This window comes from Triticum dicoccoides, chromosome 3A (assembly GCF_002162155.2).
Source record: "Triticum dicoccoides isolate Atlit2015 ecotype Zavitan chromosome 3A, WEW_v2.0, whole genome shotgun sequence".
Lineage (NCBI taxonomy): Eukaryota > Viridiplantae > Streptophyta > Magnoliopsida > Poales > Poaceae > Triticum > Triticum dicoccoides.
In genome coordinates, this window is record NC_041384.1 from 62,932,043 (window position 1) to 62,944,717 (window position 12,675).

The following is a 12,675-nucleotide window of genomic DNA, read 5'->3' on the forward strand; positions in this document are numbered from 1 at the left end:
GTGCAATTCTCATCATAGATGTTCACTTTGGTGCATGCTATTTTCCATAGTCATAGGGATGGTATTTACCTTACTAAAATGGCAATGGCTCTTTATATTGTTAATTCTAGCTAATTGGTTGATTAGTATCACACAATATGATTCATAGAACACTATAGTGTTTTTTATTCAGAGAAAGCACTTGATAGTTGGGGATTCAGAAGAAGAAACTAATAGATAGGACGAGCCTTGCATATACATAAAAAGAAAATCTTGTTGTGGGTCTCAAGTTTCCTTTTTTCGGTTTGCACACAAATCCCAAATCTTGCAGTTTCTTTCGAACCCCATGTTTGTGCATGTCTAATTTTTAGGAAAGGTTTGCCCGTTGCATTGTGTAATACTATCTGTTATACAGATGTTTCTAAATTAGTATACTCTATTTTGATAAGCCAAGAAAAAAATAATCCAAGAGGTCCGGATATTTATGGGAAGTGGATCTCATGTTCCTTCTTCTGTTTCTTCTTGCTGAAAGGAGGATTTTTTTCTCAGGCTACTGTGGCTGCTTTCTGGTTCTTTGTTCCTTGAATTTTGATTTCTCCGTTCCCTCTTTCCTCTTCTTCTTCCGATCTTCCTATGTGCAAAATAAATTTAGGATGTTGCCTGATTGACTGTATGTTGTATGAATTAAAATACAAAGTCGATTTTAAAACTGTCGGTTATTCATATGGCATTAGTTAGATAAACAAACATGTTATTATGTATCCATTAGACAAATAAGTTTTGCTAAACTTGGCATGCAGAACAACGGTACCAGAGAAACGTTCTTTTAATTCTAATAGCGATAGTGCCAGGTGGATCTGCCCATTTTTTCTGTAGTCTAGGTGAAAGTGAAGAAGTGCATAACTTAGTTGGCGCATGGATGTAGCCTCGTATGGTGAAATTGTTGCCCTCACATGCGCAGTCCTCATCTCTGATTGCATGTCGTCTTTTAGGAGCAGAGGACACGACATAAGAAAGTCAATAACACTGATTACTAAAATTTGGATGGTTAGAGCCTAACTGAATTAGTAGAATGTAGCCCTTCTAATATGGATGGGCATATTATACAAATAAGGATCAACATTTGACTTGGTGCTATAGAATAAGAATGGCACCAGGAAATTGGTGAAGATGTAATAAAAGCTACTCCCTCCATTCCATCTTAAGTGGCGTTGATTTAGTACTAAATTAGCGACACTTAATATGGAACAGAGGTGATTTAGAAAACCAGTCTAGACTATTGCATCTAATCAATGGCCGAAAGATTTAAAAAAACCATCCTACACTATTGCTTTAAAAAAAGGTTGTTTACCAAAGTTATTATCTAAGATGTGATCAATGCCCAAGTTACTATCTAAGATGTAATCAATACTTTATTTTGGGTTTGACTGAGTCAAAGATAATAGTGCATCAAGCTTTATGTGGTTTGCTATCTAAGATGTATGGAAAATAGGGTACTTGGACCATTTTGGGTTGGCCCTGTATGTGGTTTGCTTACTCAATATTGACCTCACTGCCACTATGCTTGCTTCTGAAACTCTTTAGCACAGAACTATATGCTCTGTTGCTCTTAATAATCAGGCTAAATGCTTTTGCTTTGTACCGAACTTTATGCCCTGCTGCACTTGCTAAATCCTTCTGCTTAATCGTTTGCATTTGAACAAAGGTCTACTATTCTTACTCATTTGACGCCTAATTTATATGGTTTGCACCATTGTATGCCATTGAAGAACCATATGAATAAGTTATCTTGGACTACTGCTATGATTTGCCTTTGGTGTATCATGCTATCTTTTGAACAGAGGGATACAACTCTTACTCATTTGCCACCTAATTTATATGGATCACTGATTTATATGTTTCTTTATGGCATAGCAGAAGTGTCCTGCTATGAACCAATCCCTAATTTATATGGTTTTCCTATGCTATCTTTTGAAGTAGGCGAAGGCGTCTGTCTGAAAGAAAGTGCTATGCTTTGGTGTTGTTATAGGTTCCAGAGGGGGCTGAAGAGGAAACCCTTGGTTTTTAGAATATCACAAAAATGTTCAGTTTTAGTGTCCAGTTCACTGCCAATTCTCTTACTGCTTTTGTCGTGACCATGCAAATCAATTATCCTGTGGATTGACTATGCCTTGCTTACCTTGCATTGGGTTTATTTTGCTGTTTGTGATATAGTAAACTCATCTATCATGGATGGTTACTTTGATTTTTTAGATGTAAATAGTTTCTCAAACCTTCCTACTAACTTCACCATTACCTGCTTAATTACAACGTTTGAACCGGCACCTTCGCACCAAGGCGCACAGCCAGCTCGCCGCAAGTATACCTACGCCGCCGCCTCCCCAGGGAGCTGCAAGGTGAAGTGGACGGCCGAGGAGAAGCCGCACGGCGGGACCGGGCTCTCAAGTGGGAGGCGGAGCTCGCCTCCCCCCAACGACGTCAGCTTTGATCACAAGTGGAAGTGGGAGCCCAAGTCCAAGCCCGGTGCCGCCGGCAAGGCCAAGACCAAGCTCGAGGAAGCCAACGAGGATGACAAGAATAAGCCGGCGAGGAAGTGCATGCAGATCGAGGAGGTCCTCGCCGGCTGCGACGCCATCGGCAAGGTACTCAGTACAAAAGATGAACTTTTTTGGGGGGTTTCCAGTAGATTTCCGACTGGTTACAGTAGTTTAAAGACTGCAATGGAATTTCAATATAATGCCAAGTCAACTTACTCAAAGTTTGCATACTGCCAAGTTAATTTACTCCATTCTTAAACGAATACTGCTAAGTTCCACAGATGCATGAGTAGATTTAAGAGAAAGATTGCAGTAGCTTAAAATGGAACTTCACTTCACTGTTTTGGAATATTCAGTAGCTTAAAGATTATAGTAGATTTTGACTTGGTGCAGTACTGAAACTTGCCTTGTTAGATTGTTGACTTGCTTTTATACTTTCTTGATTGTGTTAATTTTGTGGAGTATTGTATCTCATGCTTAGTGCTGCACCAAGATTCAGTATCTTGAACTATTCCAGTATTGCTTGAACTACTCCAGAAGATCATCTTAATTCTGTTAATTCTATGGAGTAGTTTCAGTAGTTTTACAGCAGCAGTACTCTTGCCTGCATATCCCTTTATAAAACAATTATTTTATCCTTGACTTTCCTCTACAGGATGATGACTATCTAATGGTGATTCCCTATTCCCACATTTTTTGCCCTCATGTTGCAAGCTCTAAAGCTGCCCCTGCAATTTACCATCACAAGACATGTCTGGGCAGCACGTCTCCTATGACGGTTACCTTTAATTCATCGTTACAATTGTTTGATGGTTTGCTTGTTCCAACCTCGATATCTGCCTTTAGATTCCCGTTGTTGTCTTTGTAGTGGAAGGTACCACTTGGTGGTATGTTGCTATTTTCACTTTGTTCTGAACAAGGAATGTATAGATTTCAGATTTTAATTCCTATCTCTCTGTCGTAAAAAGTAATGTATGGTCCTGTGTTTTATCTCTGGTTGTATGAAAGCACCGAGCTTGATTCTGTCTTATAATCTGATGTTCATCTTCAGTCCCATTATGTTTTGCTTCTAACACAATTGGTTGTCTACACATGCTATTTCTGAGTTCTTACCGACAAATTGTTATATGTTTTGTCTAAACGTTCTAACCGGCACCCTCGCGCCACGGCGCGAACCCGATCTAGTTGGATAAGAAGCAAGCGGCCAGGGATAGCGATCCCATGCCAGCATCCATCCCCAATCCCCACGACTGACGCGGGCGGCGACTGCCATGGCCGGTCGGCCGTTTCTCCGGCAACTCGTGGAGATACCACGACCCGGGTGGAGCGCTGCCGAGCCTCGCGTTGGAGGCCGGAGAAGGCTGCGCCAGAGGACTCCGGGGAGGGCGTGCCGGCCCGATTGGGCACAGGCAAAGATGCCCACGACCGGTCGACCGCACCACCGGCGGCAAGAGGATCTCCCGTCCCGCTCGTCCTCGGAGTAGGAGTCACCGGGGAGGTGGGTGCCAGATACGACGCCGTTGGAAGCGCCATTCGCGAGCCCGAGCGCCGCTGGGCTCCATGTGTCAGCGCCGGGGCCGGGTCGCCTCTGCGCCAGATGCCCGTCGCTCGTGCGCCGGATCACGCGGCCGAGGGCGGTCTCCCACCATTGGACGCCGATGAGGCGCCTTGCCGATGGGGCCCGAGGGTTCGACCGCCGCCGTTCTTCGCGACGAGACTGTCCCTCATAGAGGAAACAAAGGTAAAGCGATTTAAGAAATCAACGCGTGTACCTTTTCCATTTTCTTCCCGATCCGTTCATTGGTGGATCTCGATTTACACTCTTGCCGTGATGGGAGACAATGAATTCTCAGTTTAAACCTCCAATCTTTTGATCGATGGATGCCATCTCCCCTGTTCTTCATTCATTTTCTGTTCTTCATGGCCTTGTTTCGCCTGCAGGATTCATGGCCACAGCGCGCTGCAGAAACGTCGGTCCTGAGGGCGGCCGCAGTAGCGGGCACCACCACACCGACGAACACGCGAGCGAGCGATGCTGTAGGGGGGATCGTCGCGCAGATGGAATCGCTCCGCCGGGAGCGTGCTGATAACGTGTTGAAAGGGAAAACAAGAGAACAATCGAGAGAGCCTCGGCACAGATGTAAAAGTGAATAAGTGTCCTTTCATTAGATGATTGTAGGTATTTATACAGGCAGAAGGGATGCATCCGTTCGGGAGAGATGTCAGGAATCGACGCGACAGTTGCCAACGCAAACTGGCTGCGGTTGGTACAAGGGGAGATTCCCCCATAATTAACACAAGTTTAATTGAGCTTTAACAAAGAGCACTCTGCTCGCTTGAGAATCGACCATGCCGACAGGAAGGTTCTTGAACCGAGATCGATTCATCTTCAACCTTTTGTGGTGGATAGTGTCATAGGCGCATCAGGTGCTAAATGTGTAGTGTCATATGAGTTGTATCTTGACACCGACGGAGCTATGGAGGGCCAACTTGGTTCGTGGCCGCCTAAGGTTGGAGGAAAAAAATATTAGACCTTTTTTGGTTCATAGGATAAGATTATCGTAAAATAGGAATCTTGTAGAAAATGAGATGACATGTATCTCAAATTCTATGAGTAGGAATAGGAAACAAGATGTCATTTGGTTGACACCAAAGGAATTTTTCCATTGAGTCTAGGCTCATTTTTATTTTCCTATGAAATGTGGAGGATAGGAACCAATCCTATGTAGGAATAGGAATCCATTCCTATGAACCAAAGTACTCTAAAGAAAAAAAATCCTATAAAAATCCTATCTTTTAAAATTCCTATGAAATTCCTCCAAACCAAAGAAGGCCAATAGGTAGGTCAGCCCACACTCTGACCGGCACACATCACTACAACACATAGAAGCCCAACGAAGCTCACAACAAACAGCCATGCAAAACTCAGCAACCCGCAAAAAAGCTAAATCTCGCTTACTGCAAGGCATCCGTCGGTCTCACCTATGGGGACGACGAAGTGTGCTGGCTGAATAAGTGTGATACCGAGCCTTTTCGGGAAGCTTCCAAGACAGGTTCGTGGAACCTTCCACCTAGTTTTGGGAAGGTTCCACATGTTTTTTCTTTTCATTTTTCTGTGTTCTTCATCGATTTTTCTTTTGATTTTTCTTATTTTTGTTCTCTTTTATTCAGTTTCATTTTCCATTTTCAAAATACATGTCAAAAAATTTAATACACATTGAACATAATAAACAGGTCAAACATTTTTAAATACATCTTGAACATTTTTGTAAAATGCACATTGAACACTTCTATATACACGGTGGATATTTTAAAAACACATGTTGACATTTTTTAAAATCAGATGAACAATATTTTAGATTTCATGAACATATTTTTGAAATGCACACACATATTTTAAATATTATGAAGCCTTTTTTGAATGGTATAATTTTATTTTATTTTTGCAAATTACGTGGACAATACATTTCATGGACATTTTAAAAACATGTGAGAAAAAAATAAAATGTCATGAACATTGTTTTTCAAATGGCTTGAACAATTTTTGCAAAGGCGTCCCTTGGTTTAGATTACGTATTTGTAAAAGCCGCCAACATGACCTAAACATTTTTTTGCTAGCTAAACCCTCGGACCGTCGCCCGACTCGTCCCCGGCCGCCGCAACGCAGCGCTCCCCATGGCCTCCTCCTCCTCCTCCCCCTCGCCGGCGACGGCCGCGGCCAGGAAGCGCGCGCTGACGGAGCAGCGGTTCTCGGAGCTCGCCCCGGCCCTGTCCCCGGAGGTGGTCGAGGCCCTGGACCGCGGCGGCTTCCGGCGGTGCACGCCGGTGCAGGCGGCGACCATCCCGCTGCTGCTGACGCACAAGGACGTGGCCGTCGACGCCGCCACCGGCTCCGGCAAGACCCTCGCCTTCGTCGTCCCCGTCGTCGAGATGCTCCGCCGCCTCCCCTCGCCCCCCAAGCCCCACCAGGTCGCCTCTCTGCTCCCTGCCCTCTTCTCTGTTACTGTTCTTTAGTTTTGCTCACGAAATCCCGTGTAGTAGTTCAGTTTTGATTAAGAGATGAGACGGATTTCTGTAGGTCCTTGCCATCATCATCTCTCCGACGAGAGAATTGTCGTCGCAGATATACAATGTGGCGCAGCCCTTCTTCGCGACGCTGAAGGGCGTGTCCTCCATTCTACTGGTTGGTGGGCTGGACATTCAGTTGGAGCTCAAGAAAGTGGAGGAAGAGGGCGCAAACATACTCGTGGGCACTCCCGGGAAGCTGTTCGACATAATGGAGCGCCTGGACACTCTGGAGTACAAGCATCTCGAGGTTGCTTTGGGGAACAATGGAGCTGTGTTTGATTGGTTTCTGCTTTGGCGCAGGCGTGACATGTGTTGATGTTATTTTGGTTTTCGTGTTCCTTGGGTGCAGATTCTGATCCTGGATGAGGCTGACAGGCTCTTGGATATGGGCTTTCAGAAGCAGGTTACCTCAATTATTTCAAAGTTGCCAAAGCTGAGGAGAACTGGCCTTTTCTCGGCTACCCAGACAGAGGCAGTCGAGGAGCTTGCAAAAGCGGGGTTGAGGAATCCTGTGAGGGTCCAAGTTAAGACAGAGGCGAAGGATGCTGCTCGGCAAGATCTTGGTCCATCCAAGACGCCGCTGGGGCTCCGGTTGGAGGTATGGCAAGATGCTTTTGTACAACCGTTGGCCGTTTATTGATGGCTGCCGCTGTCAGTTTATCTGATTACAGTAGACCTCTTATGGTTTATTGTTTGTCATGATTTTGTGAATATTGACTGCATATGAAAAACAATGTTGTTTCTGTGCAGTATATGATATGTGAACCAGCAAAGAAGTCATCACAGCTTGTTGATTTCCTTGTGCAAAACACTGGAAAGAAAATCATGGTGTAAGTACATGATGCGTGCAAATTTCAACATGTCTGTTTCATTATTTTGCATTTTGCATCGTGCTAATTTGTGCACCTTGGTCTTCCTTGAATGCAGCTACTTTGCAACATGTGCTTGTGTAGATTATTGGTCTGTTGTTCTTCCAATGCTGAACTTACTTAAAGGTTCTCCAGTGATAGCTTACCATGGGAAGATGAAACAGGTTATAGCACAATATGTGTTTTGTTGTACTATTAAATGGCCAGATATGCTGGCTTTATACTGACATACTTTCATAGTATTTATTTGTATTGATTGCCACCATGTTTTTTCATATGTAGGGCCCACGTGAGAAAGCTCTGGCATCATTTTCTGCTCTTTCAAGTGGCATTTTAGTCTGCACTGATGTTGCAGCAAGGGGTCTTGACATACCACATGTTGATCTAATTGTGCAGGTTACATTGTAGTGCTATGGTCTTACCCTTCGAAACTATTTCTTTACGTTTAGTAATCAATTGCAAAGTTTGTTATTCTGTTTTCCAGTATGATCCACCTCAAGATCCCAATGTGTTCGTACATAGAGCAGGTCGTACTGCCCGCTATGATCAAGAAGGAGATGCTATCGTGTTTCTCTTACCGACGGTAATGTAATCTATGTTAAGCTCGTTTATGTTTAATTACAAGTTGGTGGTTAAAGGATTTGTTGGTCTATGCTGCAATTATAGCTCCGTTGGCTGTCTTGTTGAAAGTTAAATACTTAGGCTTACTTTTTCTGCAGGAGGATGCTTACGTTGAATTTTTAAAGCTTCGAGGTGTTCCTCTCGTGGAAAGGGAGTGTTCCCCAGATATTGTAGATATTGTGCCACAGGTTAGTTTCTTCTGTATCATTTTTTGGTCATTTATTTAGGTCCCCACTTGAGCCAAGGTACCACTAAAATATCATTTGCTCATGCTGACTACTGACTAATGTCTAACCTTTGTGCTGCAGATTAGAGCAGCTGCATTGGAAGATCGTAATATCATGGAAAAAGGGCTTCGAGCTTTTGTCTCATTTGTTCGGTCATACAAGGAGCATCACTGCTCGTTCATTTTCAGGTGGAAAGGGCTTGAAGTTGGAAAGCTGGCCATGGAGTATGGATTACTCCAGATCCCATCCATGCCAGAAGTGAAGCACAATAATCTTTCACTAAAGGGATTTTTTCCACTTGGCAACATCGATTTTTCACAAATCAAGTTCAAGTAAGAACCGTGTCCATGAATACAGCATTATTTGCATCGTCTCAGCTGGCCCATTTTCTTTTTTAAAAGGCCATTAAATGATGATATGTGATATGAACTTGTGTTGGTTCGAGCAATTATGTTAGTGTTAGTACAGAACATGCACAACCAAACATTCACCCTGTCAAAATGAAACCGTCAAATTCCTTTCATATGTTTGGATGTCAAGAGTCTAGTTTATCTAGTATCAGCAGTGGGGGTTGACATGTTTCTTGTGTTGGTTCACTGCAGGGATAAAACTCGAGAGAAACAGCGCCAGAAGGCATTGAAAAGAAAAGCTGAAGAACTAGCAAATGAGCCGCCAGTCCCAGAGAAGAGGGTACCTCGGGAGAGGCCCGATAAGCCGAAGCGCAAGCAGACGGGCAAGCAGCGCCAGACAATCCAGACAAAGGAGGACATGGATGAGCTGACAAACGAGTACCGCCTCCTGAAGAAGCTGAAGCGTGGAGTGATCGATGAAGACGAGTACGAGAAGCTCACTGGGTTTGGAGGCTCAGACGGTGAAGGCTCGGACGGGGACGCGGCCGGCAAGGGCAAAGGGAAGGAGAGGCGCAGCAAGGAGCAGAAGAAACTCAAGCAGAGAGGAGGAAAGACAGGAGGCAGGAGATTTGAAGTAAAGAGTAAACTGAAGAGCAAGAGAAGATGAAAATGTATGCGCATCTTTGGAAGAGATTTTGCCAGTTTAGTTCGTTTTTTCGGTTCATGGTGAAATTTTCACCGGAGAAGAAACATGCCTTGTGCCAGTGTAGCTTTGCGTAGTTTAGTGCGAGGCGGTTTTCATGTTCACACGAAAATGAAATCTTGGCGCGGCATTTTATCTTGTGTGTCATTCGAAACAAAAAATAGAAGGGATCTTGTGTGTCATTCGAAACAAAAAATAGAAGGGAATGGGAGGGGAAATGCCAAGAGCAACCATAACAGACCAGGATGAAGCTATAGCAAAAAGCAATTTCGGAGGTCATGCCACAAGTATAAAACACAGGTTTTGTAAGTTATTACACGTAGTGAGGAAAGCAAGGGAGAAGCTTGGAGGCTTCATAGCAGCAAGAGATAACATAGATTCAGAGTTGCATTCCCTAGTTAACAACTCTCTGACAGGAACAGCAGCAGCAGCTCCCGTGCGGTGTGGTTGCCGTCATGTGAATCTACAAGAGTGTTGTCAACTGTTGATGGACAATTAAATCATTGTCATTGAGACTCATGTTAATGGAGTAGAGTAGTTAGGTTTCAGGAGATAGGTTGTACGTCTATCTGTGTTGTGTCCAGGATCATGCTGGCATGAGTCTATCTTCACCTGCGTTTTCATATGATATGCTTCACCTTCTCAGAAATTGCATAATGCTTAACATGGCTGATACTTCTACTTTACCAAACAATTAAACATCTATTTAAACTATGATATAAAATCGGAGCCACAGTTCTGTTTTCCCTCCATGGATCTGATTTTGATGAACTGGTGTTTACTGTAACTCTGGAAAATCGTGATGCGATGGTTTGATCTTAATCTGGCACGAAACTCGCACTATATATGCAAAACTGTTTTTGCACCTGTCGGGTCTGTACGACACTTGTATCCATTTTAGCATGCTTCTGGTCGATGATTGGATGTTTGGCTCTATATATATAACTGGAATAAACATTTTGAAATTAAAAAGAACAATCATTCTTCAATATTCCACTTCTGTAAGACTGAAATAAACTTCAGGGGAAAAAGGGATAATTATTCTTCAATCTTGTGCTCACAGTCTTATTCTTGCTTGCTCTTGAAGATGGTTCAAAACATGCGAACAGTCGGGATAAAGTCTGGAAGGTTGCAAAAACCAACAGCGCAAAAGAAGAAGATGCCATCCAAGAAGAAAGCGAAGCCTACGCTGTGGCTTCTGCATTATGTCCTACTAGAAATCCTTCTTTCTCCACGAACAAGAGAACCGGGGCCGCAAACTGCATGCGGCATCAGTCCCTGAATCTGAAGCACCAATGAGGCCTCAGAGGATTATGAAGCCATCTAATTAATGAGATCAGGGAGATGTTAGGAGAGAGGGGGCTTGTTTTGAGCAAGATTGACAGCATGCAGAAGAGGGCTGCAGATCGCTTAGCCTATTTGTCGAGAGCGGAGCACCCGACCGACTTGTGGTTGCAGGATGCCCCAAATGCTGGCTACCGATTGTAATCCTGTTACTTAATTAATAAAGCTCCCATTTCCACCGCATTTTCTTTATGTTTTCTGAACATTTACGGGGTTTTCTTTTTTCTGATAAAAATTCTGTGCTTACTAGCCTTGCAGAAATTGTGCTTGCCGTTGGATATTTGAGTTGCAGTGCAGAGTTGTGGTTCCAGAAGTCTTTGCTAGTGACATCTTTGAATGGACCCAGAGGCCTTGCTCTCCGGAGCTGTGGTCTACTTCGTTGAAAAAGCAAGTATTTTGCTACATGCAACAGAAGCATCAGAGAGCAAGATAGGTTACACGCCAAGGCAGGAGAGGCATCAAACGTAATAGCAAAAAACGTAAAAAGTAGACCAAGTTCAGATTTGCTCGGTTTCACCTGATGAATCAGGTGTACATGCGGCGACCCAAGTTGCCACTGAGCGGTTTCATCACAACGATGGTCATTTTTTCGGTGGGGTGAGAGAGGCTCGAACTCTCGACCTCAGGATCACTCGCAAATTCAGCTATGAGACCTACGCGCTAGCCAACTGCGCCACCACCCCACTTGTTGACTTAATGGCGTCCTTGTTAGTGACAAGATGGTGCAAACCACGGATCGTTCCATACTCCTTACGATTCATGTAGAGCTAGCTCGCTGCAGCTTCCGTTTTCCTCTAGTAGTAATTCATAACATACTCAGCAAAACTCAGCATTCACCCATGTGTGCGTGATTGCTTGTCAGCCCCACGGATCAGGAAGGGGGAAGAAGAAGAAGAAGGTGGTGGTGGTGGTGTCGCCGCCGTCGTCGTCGGTTCTCTCCGGTTCCTTCCACTAGGCATATAACCAACTAGTGCAAGTGCTCCTTCAGACAAAAACGAGTCCAGAAAACGATTTGGGCCATGTCCTTTCAGGTCTGAGTGCTCCCATCGTTTCCAAGTTACGGTATCTGTGTGGCAGCGACCTTCATATAACACTGAAAACAGCTATAAATCCCTGTTTTAGCTTGGTCTATTAGTTCTGTTATACTACTATATCACTATGTGTGTGCGATTAGCCTCTGAAGCACATGCATTGTTTTCTGAACATGTACAGATAGGCTCGCTCCTGCATGCTGCTGGTGGTAAGAAGCTAGCTTTATTAACAGTAAACAAAACTCATCTGCGCAGCATGATAATCATGGGAATCCGTTGCCATGGAGACACTAGTTGCCACCTTTGACATCACTGACAGGGCCAGCCCTAGGCCATGGCAAAAGGTGTGGCGGCCTAGGCCCATCTTAAATATATCTGCATACTTAAATAAAATTATAAAAAAATTGATTTGCCCAACATAAAATCAACATGGACAGGGGGCATATGATGCCCCCCTTCCCCCTCCTCGGCGCACTTCATCGTGTTGTATCTATTCAATAGTTATTTATAATTGAATACATTATAATCATATATAGTTGGTGTATTGAGACTTTATTTGCTAACTAAAATTACATTTTTTTTATGTTTATGCCTTTATATTTTTCATGATATATGATATATTATTAAGAGTATATATATATATATATATATATATATATATATATATATAGAGAGAGAGAGAGAGAGAGAGAGAGAGAGAGATAACTCTATTATAAGGTTTATTGTGCCTCAATCGATCTAGGGCCTCCATAATGCTAGGATCGGCCCTGATCACAGATTCTTCCAACCACAACCAACTAGACTCCTTAAGAAAGCAACAAACACTCTCTCAACCGCGACCGCATCGCCCCCATGGGCGACCGGTAGCGCCTCCCCCGCGGGCGACCGGCCGTGCCTCCCCTCTTCCTCCGCGAGCGCGCCCCCTCTCTCCTCCACCTCCCCGCCG

General features: G+C 43.9%; 2 protein-coding genes and 1 non-coding gene across 3 annotated transcripts; 2 read left to right on the top strand and 1 right to left on the bottom strand.

Moving 5' to 3' along the window:
- The first annotated feature begins 2,207 nt into the window (after positions 1 to 2,207).
- Positions 2,208 to 5,070, top strand: LOC119271948. Its single transcript, XM_037553579.1, has 4 exons — positions 2,208 to 2,621; positions 3,385 to 3,403; positions 3,623 to 4,257; positions 4,458 to 5,070. Exons 1-4 carry the CDS (start codon positions 2,208 to 2,210, stop codon positions 4,668 to 4,670), a joined length of 1,281 nt encoding a protein of 426 aa, XP_037409476.1. The 3' UTR covers positions 4,671 to 5,070.
- A 1,071-nt stretch (positions 5,071 to 6,141) lies between these two features.
- LOC119267154 (DEAD-box ATP-dependent RNA helicase 18-like) lies at positions 6,142 to 9,536 on the top strand. Its single transcript, XM_037548493.1, has 10 exons — positions 6,142 to 6,485; positions 6,595 to 6,831; positions 6,934 to 7,182; positions 7,335 to 7,414; positions 7,512 to 7,617; positions 7,736 to 7,849; positions 7,938 to 8,036; positions 8,173 to 8,262; positions 8,383 to 8,633; positions 8,904 to 9,536. The coding sequence occupies exons 1-10, from the start codon at positions 6,192 to 6,194 to the stop codon at positions 9,316 to 9,318; spliced, it is 1,935 nt and encodes a 644-aa protein (XP_037404390.1). The 5' UTR covers positions 6,142 to 6,191; the 3' UTR covers positions 9,319 to 9,536.
- Positions 9,537 to 11,291: 1,755 nt separating this feature from the next.
- On the bottom strand, positions 11,292 to 11,381 carry TRNAM-CAU. The gene is given in 2 exon segments: positions 11,292 to 11,327; positions 11,344 to 11,381. It is a non-coding gene; the product is annotated as a tRNA-Met (tRNA).
- Positions 11,382 to 12,675: the final 1,294 nt, after the last annotated feature.

Coding starts and splice junctions, on each gene's coding strand:
- LOC119271948 (XM_037553579.1), top strand. CDS start 2,208: ATGGATGGTTACTTTGATTTTTTAGATGTAAATAGTTTCTCAAACCTT. Junction 4,258..4,457: donor CCCTCATAGAGGAAACAAAG/GTAAAGCGATTT, acceptor TTTCGCCTGCAG/GATTCATGGCCACAGCGCGC.
- LOC119267154 (XM_037548493.1), top strand. CDS start 6,192: ATGGCCTCCTCCTCCTCCTCCCCCTCGCCGGCGACGGCCGCGGCCAGG. Junction 7,183..7,334: donor CGCTGGGGCTCCGGTTGGAG/GTATGGCAAGAT, acceptor GTTTCTGTGCAG/TATATGATATGTGAACCAGC. Junction 7,415..7,511: donor ACTGGAAAGAAAATCATGGT/GTAAGTACATGA, acceptor CCTTGAATGCAG/CTACTTTGCAACATGTGCTT.